The 25334-nt window shown below is 38.2% G+C and overlaps 1 protein-coding gene across 6 annotated transcripts in view; it reads left to right on the top strand.

Annotated features, from left to right (window-relative positions):
• Nucleotides 1–25334, top strand: part of pnt (ETS transcription factor pointed) — a 141240-nt gene that overhangs the window by 73213 nt on the left and 42693 nt on the right. Inside the window, exons 1-2 of one of the 6 annotated variants that reach the window (XM_074094328.1) lie at nt 7578–7740; nt 18189–18546. The exons of 2 other annotated variants lie outside the window; for them this stretch is intronic. In XM_074094328.1, coding sequence (XP_073950429.1) covers nt 18504–18546 — 43 coding nt within the window. In that variant the 5' untranslated portion in view covers nt 7578–7740; nt 18189–18503. Of the gene's footprint in view, nt 1–7577; nt 7819–18168; nt 18547–25334 lie in introns of those variants that run through there. 3 more of the 6 variants (XM_074094327.1, XM_074094325.1, XM_074094326.1) reach the window with 3 other exon arrangements.

The following is a 25334-nucleotide window of genomic DNA, read 5'->3' as shown; positions in this document are numbered from 1 at the left end:
AACTGGCCCATATGGCCTTCCCGGGATCTCAAACTGTTTCTGTACCAAGTTTAATGTAAATCGACTAATTGATTAGATACACGTGAAGAGGTAACAAAGATAAAGTCAGAAAGAGTTGCTTTCGTATTTATAAATAAGTATGTGTGGATTATTATTGCCCAATAGGGTATAGTCGTATAGTATTGGGTAGTGGTCGAACTTATAGCATGACCAAGTAGGATTCTTTTAGCGATGCCAAGGATTGAGAGATGACTATGATTCACCCGATATATCCTGATCACCTGCAGTTTTAAAATAAAACATTATCATAAAGAACAATAGCAAACAAAACCTTGAGTATTTATGCCTGCTGCGTCAATACCAATTGCATATTTTTTGTTTAAATGCTACGCGTTCTTAGTCAAAAACTTAGCCAGCAAAAGGGTTGCGTATTCTCTAGTTTTGGCGCCCACCATTTCTAAGTCGCTTTTGTCGTAACTTCACTGCAAAAAACATACCTCGTCAAAAACCACTTGGCCCTTATTTTACCTGCCTAATCTGTTTTCTTTGTACCATTAACGTATAAACGAATACCTACGTCTGTGGTTGCTTCAAATAGCCCGTGTAAAGTATACAAATAAAGCTGTTGGAACAAGTTCCGTTGACTGAGGTCGCATTATTGACATTATCGAAAGCAAGCTCAAACAAAACGATCGGCCAGACCTCACCTCAACATGTTTACAACTTGTTTATTTCGAAAAGTAAATTGTCTTTTGCAATTTCCTCGAATGCTGTGTTGTAAAACTATTCATGTTGAATCAAATATTATGTAGAAAAACTGGTATTGCCGGCATCGGCAGTTAATTTAGTTTGACTGTATTAAAATTGATATCACGGCAATTACGATATGGGTATCTGTCGCGGTAAATGAGGATAAATAATTAAGCATTCGCCTATCAAAATAACGCAACATGATTTAGTTTAAATATTCGATCTGACGCCTCCCCTATCTGAAGTAGCAGCATTATCTCCCTCACGACATACCTTTTAACTTTAAAACGGTATGTTATCAAGAGTGTACGTGGCGCCAAACAGGATCTGCCTAGCTCTACGTGAGATTAGAATATTATGCCCGATTATATTTAATGACGATATTATAATTAATGCCAAAGTTTACGGGCGACATTATCTACTTTTTTAAGTTTATGTCGATTATAAAATTAATACAATACGGACTATTATGGAAACCAAGGTGGTTGTATTTTATATACCTACGTCGATATATTAAAAGAAAACTGTAGTCATTTGTCATGTTAATTTTATCGTTCATCAAAACCGCGTATATTGCTGTTTAATCTGAGCATTTTGCAAAAGTTCTCACACTCGGCTACAATAAATTATGTCAACACGGAGTAAAATATTTCGACCAATTTTATTGAGGCTCTCTCGATTGGGTTTGTTTGAATAGTTATATTAAGTCATTGACGGGAGGCTGTGCGGGCCTGGCGAGAGGCTGGCGCGGCGCGGCGGCGGCGCGACACGGCCGCGGCGCGACGCCGCCGCGCGGGCTTCCGTTCCCGCGACCGACGCCGTGGGAACCGCTTTATTTTCGTATTTAAATTCGACCCTCATTAAACTGGTTTCGTTCAAAATTCGCTGCCTTCTTTCGACGCCTTTTACTCAACTTTTTATGGTTCCGTTCGACATTTTACTGTTGGATTGTTTTTTGAAGCCCGGACTCGCGTCGGTCGCGCGGCACAATGCGTCCGCGTGCAGAATAGCGCTGCTATTCTTTGCATTTCTAAGAGCTCGAAGTGATAAATGCGTTCTTGGCACGAATTTATATTCATCGTTTGGATGATTCGCATTTGCATACGTAGATTTGGGAGGAGTGTTTCTCACGTGGTTAAATGCTCATTTTACTGGCTTCATGTTGATAATCAATCTGTTGTAATTATTAATATATTCCGTGGAAACAATGTTCACAGATGATGTTAATTTAATTTGGGTAATATAAATTAATGGAATTGGAGAGAACCAGTTGCGGTGCGGGCGGCGCCGAAGCAGCGACGGATTGCTCGACCATTATATTTAATTAATACAGGACGACGTATGCTTACGTACGTGATACAGTTGCGTGTAATTTTTCTCTAAATAGAAGGCAGCTATGAATTATGGTTATGGTTTCTTAGACGTTATTAATTAAAATTGAGCCGCATAAATAAAACAGTTGGGATCTGTTTGACTTATTTGGTTGGATCGATTGATTCCATGTAGGTATCATGGGAAATCTTTTTAATTAAAGTGATTAGGGCCTTAAATAGTGAAAATAGTATAATAAAATGTGTATAGATGAGAGGGGAGCAAAGCGCGTTCAGCACGCGTTAATCGGTGCCATAGAAAAGACTTAAACGCTAATGTTGCAAGACTTCGGGAAATTGCTTGTGCGGGTTGCGGCCGTTTCATTCATCGATGTTAATTACACTTAGCTCGTAAAATGATTACGCATTTCGATATTTCTCTATCGGTTTTATTGATCTTACAACAAACATAGAAACGTGCATAGAGTCGCGTTGCTCCTGAGAAGAAGGGCTACGGATTAGCCCGAAACATTTCGAGCTAAACTCGTTTTAAGACGTGAGTTATCCGGAAAAATATATTTTAATATGAGTGAGTCTCAAGGTAGTTTCATGTTCAAAACATAGAGACTTTAATTGGTCCAGCAAATATCTTGGAATTGTCTTCTGATTGGTTAAGGACTAGTGTCGGTTTTAGCGGAAAATTTTCCGAAACTACGACCGAAACTGAAATTGTGGGTGTTCGTGTGGCGCTTGGGAGCAATCGGATTCGTGCAGTGCAGTGCCACCACAAGGCTGTGCATCTACGAATTTGTCGTGTCTACACTAAACAGAATAGATACTCACTTTTCTTATACTATCAACCCATCAAATTGTCTAATACTCAAACGCATATGTCATCATCATCATAATATCAACTGTAGGACGTTCACTGTTGGTCATAGGCCTCCCCCATATACCCCCAGTGGCTTCTGTTGGAAGCGGCCTGCACTCACCGTGAACCCGCGGCTCTGCCGAGATTATCCGTCCATTTTATTGGTGGATGGCCTACGCTGTGCTTGCCGATCCACGGTCTCCATTCGAGAACTACATATAAGGCCTGCCCATTTCTTCTTCCACAAGCTAATTCACACATGCATAACAACACATAAGACATATTTACAAAATAATTATTGCTAATATACTTACACCAGAATTGCTCTCGAATTAAATTTCTGTTCCAGCCGAAACTAAAACAGAAACCGTAATTCACATTCGGTCTCGGCTGCAGGTAGATACTAAGTAGTTTCAAACGGACACTAGGTAGTCTGAACTTTTTTTAAACGTTTCACTGAAACAACAAGCGTCTACAATGTGTGGCCCAGAAACGGGGATAATATTAAAAACAGAGGTTCTGTAGGTCACCTGTAATTGGATCATCATGGTAACACTTAATTAAAATGAAAACTTAACTTTTGTTTTTTTTTTTCTAACATACTTAATCGTAAATTCAATGTACGCCATCCTAGAACCCAACTGACGTCGCCTGTCACGCTACAAAAATATCAAACATTTTGCTTTACATTGCTTCTTCGAATAAACTTTAAAGTGTATACACATTTTTATTTTAAAGTCGCTGAACTAATGTTGTTCAGTTTGACGAGTACGATCTATGTTTTAATTATTTGCCAGTGTTACAGGCCACACCCGGTATATAGGCACCTATATATTTTTGATGTTATACTCGTACCTAGTATTTCTAATTGGTCTATTATCGATTTTTAAATGAAACAAAGCTTAAGTAGTTGTACGTCTCCTATCATTTCCACTTTACAGTAATCAAATAGAACGTGCTTTAATTTCATCAAGATACTACGCAATTTGAAAAAAATATCCCCTACATAATAAATTTATGGGTCCACGGAAAGAACATGTCTGTCACTTACCTAAGCAACTTTTTGAGTTATGGCGGTTTGAAAGTTAGTCATCACGAACATTTACTATCCTTACCATTATTTCTCTAAAAGTTAAAAAATATATATTGTGCCGCTGAGGGCACAAAATTTGGCCCACTCTACATACTTCTATCTACAACTTTTTGCCGCCCAATATATTTTCTGTTTTCAAATTATTTAATTCAATGGTAAGTCATAGTAGGTACTTTGCGAGCTCTACATTTTAAGATTAAAAAGGTGACTGACTAGACATGTTCTTGCCGTGGACCCTTCAATTTCTGAATAACCACCAATAATAGCTCGTCTCATCCAGGTACCTAAACTCAATACAATAACCAATATTATCATAATGTGTGAGTCGTCATCATCATTATTAAAGGGTTACTGTTCACCTACCCCGAATGCTCACTTCCCCACGGTGTCGCGTTACACCGGATGAGCAGCAACCTTAAACTTTGCCACCATTGAACTTCCAACCTAAAAATACAACACTTAACACTGTTATTTCTTTATAATCTTTCATTGTGGGCATGGAAAGAAAAATATATAAAGGGATTTATTTGAAATTAGGCTCTATCATGTGTTGTTAAGTTTGGGTTGTAAGGAAGTCGTCTTCGGATACCGGAAGAATACTTTGTACGCTACCTGTTGATAATATTCCCTGCGGGTCGCTGCGAGTCGTGAACAATGCGTTGTTGCGAACTGTGGTGAATTCTAAAATCTGTGTGTCGATTAGTCATTGAAGCTTTTGTGGAATAGGTACATTGGAAACTGCGCTCGAAAAGTACCTAAATACCAATGTTTAGTTTTTAAGTTCTTATTGTATACGATCGCTAGTTTATCCCGCAGCATCGCTCCCGTGGAAATATAAAAATTGGCTAGGTTTTTGTCCCCTGGGAGCTTTGAATAATTTTTCCTTAGAGCACCTTGATGATCATCAAGGATTATGTCTGTCGAATTTCATGACCCTAGGTCTACGTTCTCTGTCTTAGTTAGTTAGTCAACCAGGTGTTACTTTTAAAATTGTGTCAATTAGTTAATTAAGTGCAGCAGTTACTTTGTTAGTCACTATTTACCTAAGTGAAATGGAAGAATCTAGAACAAAATGCATTTGCATTATGCTTAAAATTGACAAAGTATACGGTTTGTGCTCTCTCTCATATATCATTTTATATGGATTTTCTGTACTTCTGTAGAAGACCTGAAAAATCTCATGTCTCTCCATCATCCTCAAGTTAAAGTGTTTTTTTGTCGTCCATAAATCTACATCCACTACAAAGTAGCGTCCAAAGCTCTTACGGCGGCACCGCGACTCGATAAAAGACAACACTTACACACTTTTAAATAACCATACTTTTGAATTAGCGTCCACTCAAAATCATATTTATACCAGCCATTTTTCATGCACGACGAGCGGCGCATACGCAAATGCAGGCCATTAATAAATAAATTACAAAAACACACAGCTACGCGTCTACGTCACTAATACTACGCTACACGCTACATGTGTGCACTTCCTCTCCGGTAATGTGCATGTGTGGGTGCGCGGGAGTGCGCGGGGCGAGGGGCTAGGGAGGGGGCACTTCCCGCGTAGCACCTGGCGCTCAGAGGTTACATGGTTCGACGGGATCTCATTGATTTGTGGCCGAGACTCACTGTTCTTAACGTTCTGATTTTACTTTGATTTATCTTCGAACTAAATGTTATGTTGTGGACACCCGACATATCATACGCCTGACCGTGCTCTGGATTTAAGGTTTCCTGCTGTTTGTATCAAACGTCCAAACATCCCGCTACACAATAACATAATCACACGTGCAACATATGTTATACTGAATCGAAAGACGTCGAATTGCGAATTCGATGAAGTGCTAAAAGTTTTACGATTCACTTTTTAAGACTTTTGAATACACATTGAGGTAAACCAGTCAAATCTCTTTGACACTGGGTCAAATTTGTCATCAAGTTAAATAAGCTGTACATAATATTAGCAAATATAATATACTTATGTTTGAATCATCGCGTCGAGGACAATCCCGGCCGCATCCTCTGTTTGCGCGAGTGAAAGCCAATTGTTGCGTTGCTCTTTATTTATTTTAAACGAAACTTTGAAAGCAAGTTACGTTGACGATATGCTTCGTCTAATTGCTTTTGGCCATTAGGGTCAACGCTGAATCTAGCGCTGTATTCCGCAAATGCATTTTTGCTACCGTAAAAGTACTTACCTGAACATTAGCAAAATTTGCAAAATTTGCAAATGTACCGAAATCAGAATAGTAATTTTGACATTGTATACAAAATGGGTTAAATAAACAGTGAGTCAATTTAATTTTATATCCATCCAAGGTTTAAATCGATTAGTTTCTCGAATAGGACCAATCAGACAGATACGATGCTTTGGTAGAGCCCATTACAGTTGCTTTACTAGTCTCCTCGTGAATGCTACGAAGCAGAGTTAAATTTGTTTAACTATGTTATTAATGTTTTTTTTAAAACAGTTTTTAATTCAGTGCAATTATAGTATAGTACCTTTGGTACCATTTACTGAGAGTAATATGTTTTGTTTTGATCATTTACTGAAAACATGAAACGTAGTTAGTAGGCAGGCATATTCGCGTTGTGTAATTTATGTTGCAAAGGATTAGCCGATCTTAGTCACGCAAGCGTTGACCAATGACGTGAAGGATTTTGGTAAGATCTATCGTATAAGGAGCTATTACATCCGGACGTAACATTTAGAGCCGAGTCAAGTGGAAACTTTGTGTCGGTCCGAGTGTTTGCTCGTGACAAAGGAACTGGCCCTAGTGGAGAAGGTACATACGTCACGTCGCCCGTTCAAACATTGACACGGGCCGTTTGACGCCGCGCCCACAGATAGCAATACCGCGAACAATGCCGAGCCGAGACCCGTGCCCTCGAGACTTTCAGCCGCACCTTCAAAAACCCTGAGATTCTTGAAAATATAAAAAAACAACTAAGCTCTAAACACTACAAACCAACTAGCAACTACTGTGACGTCAAAGCATCTAGCTTAACAAAACTATGAATGGATGACGACGGTTATCCTTTTTTGTAACATAAAAACCAAAGCCCTTTATAATACTCTTGACGGATCCACGGAGCGCAATATTTACTACGCTCCTTGTCCCTTTCACTTCCTCTACGGCGACAACCTGTATCCGAGAGAGACTGGGCTACGTTAACCTGCGCGGTGGAAAAGGACAGCGGATTCATTCATAACCGAGTCTGCCATCCGGTCCGCGGTCTGATGGAATACTTCATCTCCTTCTAACGCGCAGTTTACACTCGAGTGTGAGCAGGTGCTTCCGAATGCATCATACCGGGGTTTCAGCCGGGTCGTTAGCTGATTGAAAAAGTCCTGAGGTCCAAAATGTTAGGTCGCTGGGACGGGTAGTTTTAAGTTGGGAGAAGTGGATTTTAATTATTATTTTTTAGTGTCGCGAGCGTGAGGCAATGCAAATGCGCTTGTCTGCTTAATACAGGGGACAGGCGCAATTGGTGATTTTGGTAAGCTCGCTGGGAGTGCGCGGGCCGAGCTTCGCCCCACTGCGCGCCCATTGAGCGCGGCGGCGTAGTCGCGCGCCGGCCGCAGCCACACACGCGCGCACCTCCGTGAACGGCTAACTCAGGATTCTGGACTAGTTTGAAATGATCGAAAGTTCAAAACACGAACGCTTGACTCGCGCCCCGATAGTGTCCGCTAGTGATTTTTCAAATTGGTGCTTTGAGTGAGTGACGGCGCGAATGTACGAGAACTCGCGCTAGACGCTAGACAAGTATACAATGGCCCGAATTATACTAAATGGGTAATTGCTGAACGTCATTGGATAATGGATTCGGCTCATATATTACATTTTGTCTGTCGTTATCGTGCGCGTGGGTCGCCGGTGGATTTCGCACTTGACTGCCGTCTCTCTTTGTTTGATGCCGTTCCATTTAAATGTTTCAACTCAACAATGCGTTTTCTGTATGCATGAGATGAATACAAAGTTTTTTTTGTATTTAAAGTCTGGTATTTAAAGTTTTTTGCTCGCTATAAATTGAGTAGAGGAAGCGCAGTAAGCATTTACTACACTCACTAACTATATCATTATTTACTGTATGAATAACTGATTGAGGTTTAGGTATGATTGTTTACTTTTTTATTTATTAAATAGGTTAGGTACCTTATACCAATCTGGTCAAATAAAAAATGCCATTACAGTTCTAGATGTAGGTAGGTACAAAATTATGTCTCTAACACTCAAAATAGATCATGAATTTCAACCACCTACTTAAATACATATCAATCCATCCTAAGCTTTTAATAATATAGGTATGCTTACGTACCTTTCGATTATCGATGATAATAATTAAAATAAGTTGCACATTAGCACAATAATAATTGCACATCATTTAAAGTTCACCCATTTAATTTTCCTAAATTTATGAACTGCCAACTCTGAAATGAAATGAAAGAGTCGAAATATTTCTTGAAATTCCAAATGATAAGCTGGCTCGACTGTTGAGGCATAGGTACCTGCGTTATCATGTCTCACCGTGGGAATAAAAAAGCGTTAAACAATAGAAGCAGATAACGATAGACCCCATTAGGGGTACCAACGGCTAATTATTATGTTTTCACTTATGTGAATGACTCATGGTTGAAGAGTTCATAGGGTAATTACACGCATCGCCGTTGTGTCGCTGGGGGTGGTTGGAAAAACGCACACATTGACAATGTATGTACTTAATTATAACTGTTAATTGTACATAAAACATAGAATATTACCAAGTTAGAGCCAGTATATACAGGCAAATAAGATTAGATACACCTGAACAAGTTAAAAATAACATTGAAAAAGTAGAGCTTCGTCTCTACTGTTTTACAGATCCGAAGAATAACATCGCCTTTGCTTTGTGAGGGTAGTTAGAAAAGTACACGCGTCGGATATTTGTCAGTGGGGGTAGCTGGTAATAAATAAGAATTGCCGATGTTACCATTTTTATTGTTTGCTTGAGAAAATACAATATTTCGTAGTGAAACCCTTCTCTTGCTGTGTTCTACATATGCTACGCGTTTCTGACTTGTCCAGTCGAGCAAACAGGTTCATGTACGAGTGGTCGTGTTGCCTAACGTTTCTGACGCTCGCGATCGCAATCAAATGTCATTTTTTGTATGCGAAATCTGTCATTTGATTGCGATCGCTAGCGCCAGAAACGTTAACGGCCTCTGGGAGGAACTTTTTAATAATTTCACTAGGATATTCTTGACAAAAGTATGGGATGTCAACATGAGATTAGTAGCACAAAGGTTCCAACCTGGTACATGATTCAGTTTGTTCGACTTTAGGTAGTATAGTTGTAGCTTGATGTTCTACTCATGTAATATAGAGTCGTAGAGTTAGGCGTAGGTATTTGAGCCATCGCGCACGGTTGAGATGGGATGACATTGTCATCATTTATCTTTGAGGTCTTCTACGAGTATAAAGCTAAATAAAGACTAATTTAATAGCACTGTTTTCAGTAGGTGGACAAGGATTTCCGTTTTCAAATTCTTAAATGTCGGATGAAAATAATACTCAGATAATAATAAATAGATTTAATTTTGAAAGTGAATAATAATTTTAGTTTTTAGGGTTCCGTAAATGAAGGGGACCACTGGACCCCATTAAGTAAATACTAAGCATCCCGAGTCTGTCTGTCTATCTTTGTGACACGAAGCCGTATATTACACAAACAGTATAATGGTACATATTGCACCATACATAGACGTGTAGAATTTTGTTTATATATATATATATTTCGTGAAAATGGGTATTGAAATAAAATCATAAGTAGATGCAACTAGGGTTGTCATATCTCAGAATTTGTGCGTAGATTTCAGGATATTTGGGTTTGCGGTAAAATCGATTTCTTAATAAAATGGACCAGCTTATTCAGTTTCACAATAAAAAATACAATCAACATAAATAAAACTCAAAAAACAAGCAAAGTCGACCTTTCTTTATTTAAGTTTGTAAAAAAACTTCAAAACTTTTCAATTGTAATCTGGTAAGCCCATAATATGAGCATTGCGCTAATAAGCACTTTACGTCAAAAATCTGACATTTAATTTCTCGGTATTCTTTATTTTTGCACCATAATTGTATCTGTTAAGACACAAACGCTATATCCTCGAGAAGAGCACCCTGCACCCCGGCAGGATACAGGTGCTCTCTGTTTATTCAAACGCCATTTTGCGAATCCTTACTTGTTCCGCTTTTTTTACTTTTTACACTTTTTATCACGATTTCGATGTTACAAATTGCGTTAACTACGCAACATCTGCGAATTATAAAGTTTTATAGTTTTAAAGTAGTTCTTTGTTCGCTTTTTACAATCTTTAGGGTATGTAATTTAAAACTATGCCTACTCGTATTATCGTATTGTCGTATTAGCTTTGAATTGATACTTGAGTTTAGTAGTTTTTGCCGTTAGTCATTCGACTCATTCCTCTTCTCTATCTGTTCTCCACAGCAAAACTATGTCTTTATCTAGGCATTCGTATCGCTAACAATACTTCACAAAAAACAGGTAGGTAAGTACGAGCCATTGTGCAATTCCCTAAACGAGCGAGCGATGATTCATGAAACAATAGTTTATTTTACCATTAGGTTCATAGAACTGCGATTCGAGGCTGAAAGTAAACATTTTCTCGGTACGACACGGCTGGGCTAGTTTCGACATTTCATAACTACACACGTGCGTACGTTCGCTTGTAAATTATCCAGTAAATTTTATGCCTATGTTAATGAGGATTGATTAAAATAATGGACTCTGTAGAAATTAAAACAAAGGAATGTCGAGGCGAAGCGATGTTTAGTGTTTACTGCTATATAGAAATATAGAACTTGTATATTATAACACATCAATACATACAATACAGAGATTAATACCCAGCACAAAGCAGGACTTTTCTGCTCTAGAGCAGAAAAAATGTATGAAAATCCTTTATTGCATTGTTTTAGATTTTTTTTAATTGCAACACCAAAGAACTCACTCTTAAACTCACTCTTTGTCGGACCCTAACTGGTTACTCCTCTCATCTACTCAAAGGTTGACTGGTAGAGATCCCTTAAAGGGATAAGTCCGCCTTTGTATCTCAAAGTATCTCAAAGTTTATCAATTGTGTTTTGTTTCTTTTCTTTTGTACAATAAAGAGTTTACATACAACATACATACAAAGAGGTAACACAAGTATTTTTGCTATAAAATTAGCCTGCATAGTGTAAAAAAATCTATATTAGGTTGCCCAACCTGACAGTCTTACAAAATTTGACAGATTGCGTACAAAAAATTGTTTCTACCAATCCTACCAATAACAGTAAGTAGCCGTATATTTAAAAAAAACTTTGTGTTTGGTTGGCCAACGTGGCGCCCATCCAAAATTTGACAGATCGCGGGTAAAATATCTGCTACTGGCTACTAACTCTGCCAAAAAAAGCAAGAAAAAAACAAATTTGTCTACTATTCCTGTAATAGCTGAAAGAAAAGCAGATTAAGCACCTCGCATTAAGTAATTTATATTGCCCTCGTGCTTTTTAAAGCCGTCGCTGACGCTCGGGCTCCAAATCGGCACTCAGTGCAATAATAAATAACTTTCTGCTTGGTGCAACAATCTACTATTGAGTGCACGAGGCAGGCAACATACATATAAAAATTATTTTGTTTTTTTACTCGTAATTAAGTTTTTTAGTAAGCAGGTATGTACAATATATCATTATTTTTAATTTTATGTTTAAGTCTATCAGTTAAGCAGTATCATTGTTAAATTTATTTTGTTTTTAATGTTCCTTTTATGAATTCGTCATTCCATTTAGTTATTTTGACCATAACACGAGCTGGCATAGTTAGGTGTCGGTGAGGCAAACGAATTTTCGCAGCCAGCCGACCGTGGCACTGAGTCACTGGGTACTGTACAAAGAAGCGTTAAACCAAACGCTTATAACCATGTAGCGGCCATCACAGGCCTACTAACTATAGTTTTTTTACACAAAACTGACCCATGATCGACCCCTATTCCCTTCACCTGATGAAAAGTGCAGATGAGGCCAAAAGTGTATCTCACTGGTTCAGTAGTACTTGATTTCCATAGTTAATTTTACAATACATGTTTGAGGTCATCTTATATCACGCTGGATGTTGTCCCGTCAACTTCAGAATTATCATTTAGTTTAGTGGCAGTTTGTAGTTTTTTTTTTTTTCAAATATTTTGGACGGTCACTTTACACACAAGACTTAGGTAGAGATTACTTCATCATAGAAGTAAGCTCTACTTTAGTCTTCTCTCTGTCCAAATAAAAAAAAAACTTTGAAATTTAAAGCAAGCCATAAGTAGTACACGTTAGGCCTGTTTGACCACAATAATGAGAAAAAATGGGTCCTTACATTTACACTACTGAAGCCAGTCTGTCTATAAAACTATGTTTGCGAGTATTATAGAGCACAAAAAATGCATGTTTATTTATTTTTTGTAAATTTTTTGCTTAATATTGTATTAAAAACGTATCTCAACCTGGACGTTAACTTGCTGTTAATAGCCATTAATGCACGCCACCTGTCGGACAGCAGAGGGACGCTCACTTAAATTAGATCTTCCGCTTAATGCGCATTGACAGATCGCTTTACGAGCTAACCTAGTTTATTTAATCAAATCCTTAAAATACTTTAATTTATCTATGTAAGTTCCGCTCCAATTAATAAATATAGGCTCTGAAAAAGAGGATGGCTTAGTTCAGCTGCGATAGCTGGTTGTGGATAGAGTTTGACGATTATACTTGCATGTATTGTTGTGTGTATTGTCACTATCTGTCGTTAACGCACCGATGTTGTTGGAGTTGGAGTCTATTAAAAACAAAAGCGATAGCAACTTGTACCTAAGTCAAATGCTTTGTAGCACCGTACATTTAAAGCAATTATTTTTATATTTTGTGTTCATTCATTAAATATAACGTATCTACAATTATCAGTTCTTGATTATAATGTTAGTTTACGGATATATGTGAAGTTAACAATCCATGAAAGTTTAGACACAATGAGATAATTGCCTCAAGCCGAGATATACTTGCTTTTACGCGTCTACTATATTTAGATCTCCTCACCCATACAAACCACCAGTGCAGAAAAACAAATTGTAACAAATTTTCATTTTTCAATACAACTCTATGTAAGTAGTTAAAGATTTTAGCAGGCTTTCAATTCACTTGCAATAATCGTATGTAAAAACTTACAAGTCAAATTTCACCCACTTCCAGTGATCAGATAAACTAGAAATTTGGTACGAAAATGTGCATAGATTGAAAAACCATACAAGTACTTACAGAAACTGGAGCGGCTAAAAGAGCTTGTATTAGAAAAAAGTTTAATTAATTCACTACTTGTAAACAATTAGAGTACAATAAATAAAGAGTGCAAATTTAACTGTTGCTTTATTTGGTTAGGTATCTAGTTACATTATCCGGGGAGAAAACAGGCATGTCCCAAGCCTCTGAAAAACGGAAATTACTTAACGGCGACGTGTTGCGAAAGAGTAATTATTGTCAGTTAAACACGCAGGCAAGTTCCACAAGGTCAAAAGAGCGTTAGAACGCTCTGCTACAGTGACACATAGTCTGAAAAGTGATACACATTGCCTCACATTTATTACAGTTGTCTATTTAGTAGCGGCTCATTCAATTCCTGTACGGCACCGCGGCCACGTTTTAATTGAGGAGTCGGAGGTCAAATCACTTGCGGCCCGCCTGACCCATAATACACTCATTCAGCTATTAAGGCTAGCCGGCTCCATGGAAGAGTACTCGTGTTTTATATCTGAATGACGCAGTTTATGCCAGAGGTAGACATGTTTAAGCCTGTCTTACTCGGAAATTAGATAATGCTATACATAGTGACGACTAATATTCCAGACAGAACCATCTGACAAGTAGTTTTTCAAGTTTTTAAAAGTTGAACTTGCTGAGACTAAGTAATTATGCGACTAGTCGCAATATGAATGATAATTTTTTTTAGTTTAAAATTTCAGCCGTACTTGCTATTTTTTATTATCAGTTTGCTCGACTCTACTCTTATTGAAATTTAATACTCATACAGCTACAAGCAAAGCACTCTACCATGTTTTAAGGCGTTCAAATATATTCGTTATACCAACAAACTTCCCAACATAATGCACAACATTGTATCATAGTTCAATCAGCTTGTACCCAAAAGCTTGCTTACCTTGCGCGGTACACTGCATTGTTAGTTGGCGTCAACAAGCCACCGGTCGAATTGTTCGCTCTTGTTATGCAAGCCAACATTGTTCGTCCATCCCACGTCACACGATTCGGCGAACGTCCATTGTCGTCATGTTTGTTGATGCGCTCGCAAAACCATGCAAAATCTCGTGAACGCGTTATCCAAACATGCATTGATACAAGCGGGAAAACAAACCGCTTTCCGCACACCGAGGCGAATTCCTAAGCCGCAAATCAAAATGACGCTCCCGACGACAGTTTACATGGTAATCAAGATTCTTTAGATCAAAGCTTGCGTTTTTGGGGACATCGTTTTAATAGAAGCTAAAGTTCTAAAGCAGAAGTTTTATTGGGGACAGTTACTATACTTTATCGTATTTGATGTCCACTGTCATGTAAACATCAATATCCAAATTAGACGGACAGCGATGCGGGTGTCTGGGGTCAGAGATGAGCGGAGATGAGTTACGGCGGAGATTCGTCGTCGCGCCCAGCTGCGCCGAAAAAGGGGGCCATTTGTTTCTGCTCAAACCATTCCATCGTCCATCCAAGCGATCGTTTTCCTGACTTATGTATCCACTTCTTCATACTTGTTACATAGAAAAATGGTTAGGTACTTACTTATGTTGGCATCGATTAATAAACGAATAAAAAAAAGAATTCGCGTTGGGTGCCCAGTAGGTAAATTAAAAACCGTTAGAATCGGTACTCGTATTAATTATAAAACATGCATTTCTACTTATAACTAAAGGAAAAAAATAAAATCACGGTTATAATTTTTTTTCGTTTGCGTGACTATTATAAGTACTATAATATAAACGTAGAGCACAAAAACTCTTGACGCACGCGCAGGTACTCGCATTCAAAAGACTATAAACTTGGAATATCATTTAACCTTTAGGCCTCTCAATGGCTTTTATTTGTCACTTGTGCCGTAACGAATGGCGCCCCCGCTCTTAATCGACTAGCCCGATTGAGCTCAACGTATCAGTCGATTTATTGAGAAACAAATCGGTGTCGCCTCGCCGTGTTGGGGCGACAAATTGGGCGCGACAATCGAGTTAGTTGACCCGGGAGCAATCTCGGCGCGACGATTAACCGGACCGGCGCTAAATACGATTGTTATGGATTAAAAGATGCCGTACAAAGCTTTGGCGTTGGCGGCAAAGACAAAAGGTACGCTTAACCTGATAGACTCTCTATCAGTTAATACAAAAGACTCATCATCAGTCAAAACTCAGTGCTGGACACACGTCCTCTCAGAGTGAAGAGGCTTCGGCTATGGTTCTTACGCAGGAACAGGGCGTATAAAATCAAAACTTAAATATGTCCTAGTAGTAAATAGAATTTGCTACCTATAGGTGCAAGACTGGCACTTGCTCGTACAGGCAGAATAGGGACAAATGATGAAACCTGGTGTCAGAGGCCAAGAATTATTTCTTGTCGCTGAACCAGCGCAGTAAATGAGTAATAAATAAACCTACCGACTTAGCAATAGTGCTTTTAAAAAAAAGCAAGCTCGTTAAATTAACTGCAGAAGCTAAGCAGCAATGCATCATGTTTTAGCATTAATAGGGAACATGAATCCTGTAGGGAAGTATATCCCACAAAAAATATAATAAATATAGATTAACTTTACAGAAAAAGCACACCTTTGGGCTTGCATGCGATTCATCGTTCGTAACATAGGCTGGCTACCTATAAAAATATAAGAAAACGCTTAAGTACCATATGATTTATTACAAAAAGATAGCACAAAGCGACCGTGGTTAAACTCATATGACCTTTAATATCATAAATTGCGCTTTACACTCGTATGGCAAGAGACGGCGTATTATTCAACCATTGTCCTCCAATATTGGACTTGACTGGACCTATTGAACGCTACTTACATGTCCACTGTTGTCTAAACTACCACCAAGGATTTCAAGGCATAACTGACTGACAGGCATGTCAGACAGTTTAGTCGACATTTCAAATTACAAATTGGTAACTATGTAGATCTTTCATCCACCATTACCTCTCATATTTCGTTTTCTAGAATTTTTTTACCGTACAACGGCAAAAACTACTAGACACTAGCAAAATTGTCCTCCGATGGACAGAGCCATATTTTTTTAAAGAAACAACAACAACAAATTACAAATTGTATTCATTTACATATTAAAACTATAATAAACGTAAAGATTACAAAATATAAAATTTCATAAATTTTTACTTGGAACCATAACAATTTCATACACTGCAAAATATGAAAACGACCCAACTTGCAGAAGTTTACATTTTCATTAATTTTACAGCAGTTTCTACTAAACACCTAAATTAGGGGAAGACGAGGGGATGTTGTTTTTGGAGCAAAATAAATATTAAATGGCTGCGGTATCTACGCAATATTGTTTCGCTTCATCTAAGATTCCTACTTTACTAATAACTCCTACTTTATATAATTCATTCCGTTAAAAACATTAATGAATTCTGCCAGCGATATTTGCCTGCTTTCCATCATCGTGCACGATATGGCATCGGTTCCAAATGTGATTTTTATTAGAAGCAATTCGTCGCCCCCATTGCCACTAAGTAAGTTAGATTGAGTAGGCACATTGGGCACTCATAATATGTAGCATCCAATATAGAGTAGGTACTCAGAGATACAAGAGTTTGATTAAACCAACCAATGATCATCATGTATGTACATACCTACACGAAAGAAGCAGGGTTGATACAAAATGATACTAGTTAGCGGGTTATGTTTCCGAAAACAAATTAAACATAGCTGCAGTTCAAAAAATATAATTACTTATATAACTAATTGTCGTGTGAAACGTTAGATATAACTAAAGCATTAAAAAATATTACGCCAACTGATTAACAATACTTAAACATCAATAGGTTAATAACGTTTCCAATAAAGCCACCCCTTTTAAAACAGTTATTAGAATGTTTGGAGATTAAATGAAGATGTTAACCCTTGAACTGTGGGGCAATTCCATCAATTTGTTATGAGTATTAACATGTTTTATGCATCTAATACGATTATGATTAAAATAGTTAAAAACTCGTCCGTCACATAATGTGGGTATCAAATGGGTATTGATTGTATTGGTTATACCTAGTGCCATCCACGATGACGCATGATTTTGTCTAAATTAGCCTTTAATGACATTGTAATAAGAACCACGGCACGCGTCATCGTGAATGACTCTACCTATAAATGTTTAAACAAATATAAACTTTTCAACTACATGACAGGTATTAACTTTCGTAATTTTAAGTACTTATGACCGAGAACACATAGGCAACACAATTTCACGGTATACTTAGTTTCTAGTTTGACTGAAATATTAAAGCTATTTGTTATCTCAGACGTCTTGCGGTCAATGAGCAGACTGAAAAGACGGAGTTTGTTAATTAGTTCAAATGAGCTTCCCAAAACATGTTATTGAATACAGGACTATTTTAAAGTCCATTAAAGGCAGATGATAATTTACCTACCGTGTAAATTTTCAACATTCTGGAACAACAAGCTCGTGGACACTTTAGGCTAGTTACACAACCAAAAGTGCTTTGACACAAACTGTAGAAGTTAGCAAAATGGCCCGTCATGGTTAGTGGTCGGTGTGGGAACATCCCCGGCCCGCACCGGCAGGGTGGGAACAGGGTATGAGATAGGGGTGCAAGGGGAGGTGGGGTACCCGGAGCCGCCGTAAGTGGGGTACCAGGCCGGAAGCGTGCGTCGGCACTCCACTCACACCTGTGGGAATGTTTACTGCAATTTGAATATCGCTCTTTTGTCTTGTAAGTGAATTGCTAATAGCGAGCCAAGAGCTTTACCATGTTCTTCGTAAGAATTAGTTATCGTAATTGGCAGCAATGGTTAATGGCGTCAAATACGAATTCCCCTAGGTAACAGTGTTTTTTTACAGGTACAATTACAAACAAAAATGAAATTTAGTAAAACAATAATAAACTTTTCCACTGTGACGTGACACGAACATTAGCAAAATGAAAAACAGCGAAGAGTGTTTAGACTGAGTGGAGGACTAACAAAAGAAACAGTTGTGATATTAAATGATCTTATTTAAAATTTAAGTTATTTGTGAATAATAGAAAAGACATAATATATTGAATAAATAAGTGACAAAGACAGTTTAAAAGTTTACAAAATTTTGGCGATTGAAGATCAGGCTGCTGGCAGTCTGCGGAAGACTCGCGCTGAGGCGACGGCGGCCATCGCAGGCATGGGAATCAAAGTCATGATGAAAGCTTTCAATAAGCCAAAAGGTAAGTCTTTTACTGCCAAGGCAAGGTTAAAATAAAGTTCTGCTAAAAGATATGACTTATCAACTACCTGTAAATTAAGAGTATTATGCAGAATAAGCGCATGACTTTACATGGAAATCTGCACACCATGACCAATGACCATTTAGTTTGTTACCCCGTCAAACTGCCAATCAACCCTTAGGCCGTCGAATTTGAAATTGGAAACACTAAGTTATTATTGGTTGTGAAAATGGCGAGGTATCATCCTTGCCGCGTGACGCAACGCTCTCGGTTTCACGTACACTTGTCCCGAATGTGAACGCGCCGTGACCGCAAGAAAAATATGAACACATGAATTAATATCGCGTATCGTATCGTTTGCAGACACACGAATGGCTGCCTATTTACAGTTTTACATGCCTGACTTAGCAGCAAGCAAATAATCTAACATAACAATACAATTTGCGAAAATTTATTGAAGGAGATTCTTTACTGTACTTAATTTTATATTTCGTCTTTTGTCGAGTCTAACACGCAAAGAGTTAGTTTCAAATATCGGCTACCTACCATTGGAAATCGTTTCTCTGAACATAAAAGTTGTCGTCTGCGTTTTTTTGTTATATATCCAGAAAAACGAATAATTGGTACATACATACTTGTACTTTAGTTCAATACTGATTGAGGTACCTACCTAACTTCCCTCCACCGCAATAATCACACCGATTCGTTCATTAACGTAGGTAAGGCTGGCTGAAATGGAGGGTGAGATGGGCATACGGACTTATGTACTATAACAGTCATGGAGGAACTACTTCATGCTAGAACTAGATCTAATCCAAATCTGACCAATGCCCTAAAACAATTAGGTATACGTCGTAAGTTCCTTCAAGTATGTGTAAGCATTTGGAAACGTCATGTCCTCGGGGAGGCAGGGCTGAACCGTTGTGCAACGATCATTACCGTAATTATGACTTACTCCGCATGCTCTGCTGATCTTGAAAGTGAAGACCTTGTGCCGTGCGTGCTCGTAACCTAAGAGTTGGAATACATTGTTTTTACACAAACTGACTGTCCGTGGCGGGAATTATAAATGATGTAAATGTAAACAAGCGAGGGCAGTTTTAGTTTTTATCATAGTCTCGTTGTTTTCAGAATTAGTAGCGTCCCCAATTTTTCTTATGCGTACAGTCGAGTTCATAAACTTGTGAGCAAATTTTTGATCAAAAATATCTGAACATACTTTTACGCCGTTGACAATAGAGTCGTGTTCAGATATTTTTGATCAAATTTTTGCTCAGAATTTTTTGAACTCGACTGTACTTGCTCGTAAAATATTTTTAGATGAATCTTTTTTTTGTTCACAGTAAGTACCTATTTCAAATTATCTTAGGCATATTAAAAATCTAAGTTGAAATAGCTGTAATAAAATTAATAACTAGATGGGTAGCATTGTGTACAGAGATGACGAACAACATGAATGAAGCAACGGCTTTATGATCCTTCACATTCCACACCGAAAGCCATAAAAAGTCGTACCTAACAATTCACAGATATGACAAAGAAACAGTGGCATCTAGTAGTAGCTAATAACGCTGGCAGCATCAGCGCGCATGCGCGGGGGCGTCCATTCACGCCGCTGATTGGCCCATCCGGTGCGCGTTCAATGAGATGATGCGCCCGCGCCGCCTCTGTCATTGAGCAAAGGTCTCTCGCCTACATTCGTGATCAACGTGGCCACAGATCGCTGAAAGATATATCTCTTAAATGCCTATTCACTTTGACAAACATCTGACTACATACGCTTAACTAAGGCTTTGCCAATTCAAGTAACAGCAGCATTACAATGTATGTGAGGAATTGAGCAAGCACCGTTTTTTATTCATAGGCAAAAAATAAAAATATTAAAGCCGCGCATGATTATGCAAAACGTTCTTTGGACTCATTTTCCACACGAATGGTCAGAGAACCGTTTGTAAAATAACATTTTACCACATTATACGGGAACCCTCCCTTATTCATGGTTGAGTGGCAGGAGAATAACAGACCAACACAAATGATCAGTTTTGGAAAAGCACTAAATAATTAGTTTTCACACGGTCGTAACGGATTTTTTTCGTCCTACTCAAAATACCTACGACAAAGTACTTATGGTTGAATAACGAACAAAAGTAAACAATTGAATATTCACTTATCAGATCGACTTGCAAAACCATTCAATTAGCACAGAAAACCGTTGGAAATGATAGTGCGTGTTTAATGAAGTCGATTATGAACAATTAAAGAAGACAATTTGAATGCGCAACGACGCACGCGCCGCGCGTCTCCGCGCCAAGTTCAAATGGCGAACAATAACAATAGCTACGGTCGAAATGGCGCGAGCTTTTGTTCTGCGACGCTATTGTGCTCGGTCATGTCAGAGGCTACATACGGAAAACTAGAATTATTTGCTTAACTTTGAGTCTCTAACAGTTAAAAGATCCAGATAACAATGAAACAAATAACACTACGAGGATCAGACAATTTCAAAGTGTTGCAGAAGCAATACTCGTATACTATGACACCCACTTTGTAACATTTGAAGTGCTCTGGTATCCGGTCAGTATTCACTCAGTAGTCACAATAATTTACAAAAAGATGCTAGGTTAAACTTATTTCATAAACAGTAAGTAGATCCTAAATGGTTACATGGAAAAACGTCGGCGGTCTTAAAGTGCTCTCAAGTTACCTAAAGCCAGTCCATCTAGCAACACCTATCTAGGTACCTTCTTGTTCTTCAATGGCAAACTAGCCAACCTGAATTCTTTGTCTTATTTAAATAACAATGGAGCTCCACTTAAAATAAAGCTATTACGTTTATTTGTCGGATATAAATTACCGTGCAACAAGTGCCGGCTCCCCTACGAACCCCTGGTGGCCACCTGTTGTACCACTGAGCATTGTTATGTACCCAATAGTTTGCGTGCATTGCCTGATAAGATATTACGGCGATTGTACAACACTAAACTTACTTACAATAGCAATTTAACTTTTTGCTCGTCTATAAGACAATATTAACCTTGTTTCTTGCTAAGTTATTAGTATATGTGGTTATATTTTCGTATGCGCTATCTTTTACGATCTTCGAAAGTTCACCTGTTAAATTTAATAATTTCCAACTTGACTTCTACTTCATATGTTTACTTTTGTCATAAGTATTCTAAATATCTTACCATCGTGGGATGCCAATTTTTACTCTAGCTACGATATCAACTTATAACGATATGCATTCAATGAATTCTATTAGGTATATGTTTACCTATATGTTACGCCATGATATTTAAAGCATTCTTAAACCAAACAGTATTTCCGATAGTCTCTAATCATTTCAGCGGTCACCGTTCTCCTCTCCTTAATCATTTCAACGGCCTTCTCTTAATCATTTCAGCAGTCCACGTTCTTTTACTTACTTATGATACCCAAGAATTTAGTTAAATATTTACTTGAAGATACGTATCTCACACTGACCCCTTTCGCTGAATCCTTGCTGTATTATGACAATTTTTGTGAGACAAACTCCCTAATTTTCAATTAGCCGAAAGCGAAGGTCAGGCTGTCCTCGCCAGCGTGCCCAGGCGCATCTCCGGCCCATTGTGCCGTTATCTACGCTATTCACGATTGGGTCCACTGTTGTTGGTTCTTAGACCCTCTCTCACATTCGACCTCGATGCTCTCAAGGTTGAGATGTCCACTTAAAAATGGCTGAAAAATCGATTGTTTCTGATGGTTTGATTTCACCAGACTCTTAAGTAGTGGTACTACCTAAATGCTAGTCATCACATCACTGTCATCAGTAGTTAAACGATACAACGTCTCAAAAATATCTCAAGTGTCATGTTTCCATTTTTATTAACACCTTCTTTGCTACTATCATTTGAGAGTGCTTTACCAATATTATTTCTATCAATTGGTGCAAATTATTTCATGAAATTTATTTCGTTCTTAATTTGTTTAATTGGAAAAGATATATGCCCTACACCTACCCGAAAATCTGGCAGCTCCTTAACTAAGACTTATCCTTCGCGGTATTTTCAAAGACAAGCGCAACACAAACAGGTTCCAATCAACTATGGCATTAACGGAGCCCTACTGAGACGTGCGTATTAATTTAGTTTGTACCAATGATATCCGACAGGTGACACGATTAGTCATATCTGGAGCCAGACTCAACCCTAAGTGTCACCGCGGGTCCATTATTATCATCCCCACCCCATATAAATGTGGCAGCATATTGTACATGTTCGTAAGCCTCTTGCTACTGGCAATGCCCAAACGGATGATCCTCATCGGAAGCCGTTCGCGACAATTAAGCCGAAATCATTCGCTAATTACTTTAATTAAGGAAACAGAGGTCTCACCGCTGCCTAGTTTTTGCCGAGAAGTACATTCCGAAAGCTTAATGTTGAGCATTAAGCATCTCCCTGTTGTTAATTGTGATACATATTGTCCGGCGAAAGGAACTTTACGATGATCTATAATTAATGTTCACTCTATTTTTGTTAAATTCCTATTATTTTTGCCGCTTCAAACTTTAACCACAATGGGAGATTCAAGTCCTTGACAGTTTTTACCTTGCGTGTAAGGCTTAAACATATAGCTACTCCGGAGAAGTTTGGTTTTCATCATTGAAAAACGTGTCTGGGCTAATCCTACTCAATATTATAAATGCGAAAGTTTGAGAGTGCGTGTGTGCGCTGCGTACGTATATTTGTTTGTTACGACTTCACACTATTATGGCTGGACTGATTTGGATGAAATTTGGTATTTAGATAGCTGGACGTATAAATACCAAAGTTGCAACTAATGGGACCACACACCACTATTTTCGTATGCAAGCAATTAAGATTTTCGGCTAGTTGAACTGATCCCCGGTACCTAGTCTAGTTGGTATGACACGTCTAGCAAGTAAAGCCACAGAAGGTGCGGATTTAAATCTTATAGTGCGGTTCAAAAATCTTTCACGTTTAAATAAGTTCTAGTGTATGATATCTGCGGCACACAGCTTCCCAGCGAATCTAGATACCATTATAAACAACGAAATCCATAAAGATGGACATCATTACGAGCGCATTAGCGTATTCATTGTGGTGCGTCCGCGCAGTAATGAGTCAAACGCAGGTGCGCGAGAAATATAGCGTGAGTAAATCACGCCAAGATCGATGCAATTAATTGTGACTCCTTACCTGTAATGAACTACTTTACGCCCGCGGCTTGGCTCAGCAAAAGCTATGGGATGCTTGACAGCAACGTTATTGTTATTGGAAATGATTGGGGTCAATACCCTTTTCCTAGATATATTGATGTTTTGATACATGTTTGTACTTCGCCAAGAGTATAATCCGCTTTAAAACCAAGACTTTCTCTTATTTCTTCTTATGTTATGATCCGTTTTCTTGGTTATAGCAATAGAAAAGTATGATTGCTTATTTGGAGTCTTTTGGTATATTTTTTATTTCAACTCCAAATTTGTTACTTTCCATCCATTTGTCCAGTGGTAGTGTAGGGGTATGGCACGCAGCACGGAATGCTGAGGACCTGGGTTCGATTCCCAGCGCTGGTCTCTTTTTCTGGTTTTCTGCGCATCCATGTCTCAGTTTATATTTTCAATAGAAAAGTATTATTTTAATCCGAAGATTTAGCAAATATTACGTATAGGGAGGTACCATCGGCCAAATAAGTGGTCTATCAATTTTTAAACAAGTTTAAAAATATGTCGCTAAAATCGAACTTTACTTTTAAGTTGACAGACACGTCTAATGGCATTATTTTTTTATGACATGCAAACGATTCGACCATATATTTGGCTGATAGTACCTACCAAGATTTTCAATTTATTTTACTTTATCGCTTTGTCGGCGTATTTAACATATATACCTATTATACTCATGCAAAATTAGGTACAGCTTCCTAGCACAAACAGTCTTTAGGCTGAACCACAGACGGACGGACGGAGATATGGCGAAATTATAAACGTTCCTTGTAGAACTACGGAACATAAAAAAGTACTTACCCAATAACTTCCCTAAATGTCTTACTAAACAAAAATCAACGAAGGGTTTTTGGGCTAGTAAATAATTCCAGCAGCGTGGTACACAGCGTGGTAGGCACAAATATATAGACCGGTCGTAGAAAACTTAAATGATATGAGCCGCTAGAGGAGATCAGAGTCCGGGCAGCGACCGTGGGAGAGCCGTACAAATCTCCGCATCTCAGAACTGGTCGGCAGGTGCGCAAGAGCACGCACACAGGCGCGCGCACACATCAATGAAGCCTGCATGAGCGTACAAGTACACAAGCAAGGTTTAATCTCACTTGTTTATCTCTGATTTATTTTATTCGAACCCATCTCTAAAAGAGTTACGCTATTAATTTGTTACATACTTATATATGCCTCTAAATCTGAGGCTACTTATGTTTAATTCAGACGTCCGAACAGATGAAGCGGTAAGTTAAATTAATTTAAATGGCAACCTTATATATGTCCTAAACTAGATCTGCATTAAAATGTCGTCAATGTTCCCATCTAATTACTGGACATTCGACCATCTTAAATTGTTAAACATCGTGTATGTATCTCATTATTTACCCAATGAATAGTCAAACCTGATTTTTATCAAGATTAATGTTCTTTTTTTAAATGAAGTTGCCACTGAATAAATTATGTAGGTTTTAGCGCTATTTGTTGAGGTTATTTTTTAAGATCATCATAATCATCTCAGCATATTTATCCAATTGGTAAACACAGGCCTCCTCTCAGAATGAGAGAGCTGGGC

The sequence above is a fragment of the Choristoneura fumiferana genome, chromosome 11 (assembly GCF_025370935.1).
Source record: "Choristoneura fumiferana chromosome 11, NRCan_CFum_1, whole genome shotgun sequence".
In the NCBI taxonomy this organism is placed as follows: Eukaryota; Metazoa; Arthropoda; class Insecta; order Lepidoptera; family Tortricidae; genus Choristoneura; species Choristoneura fumiferana.
Note: the sequence above shows the minus strand (reverse complement) of the source record. Positions and strands in the feature narration are given on the sequence as shown.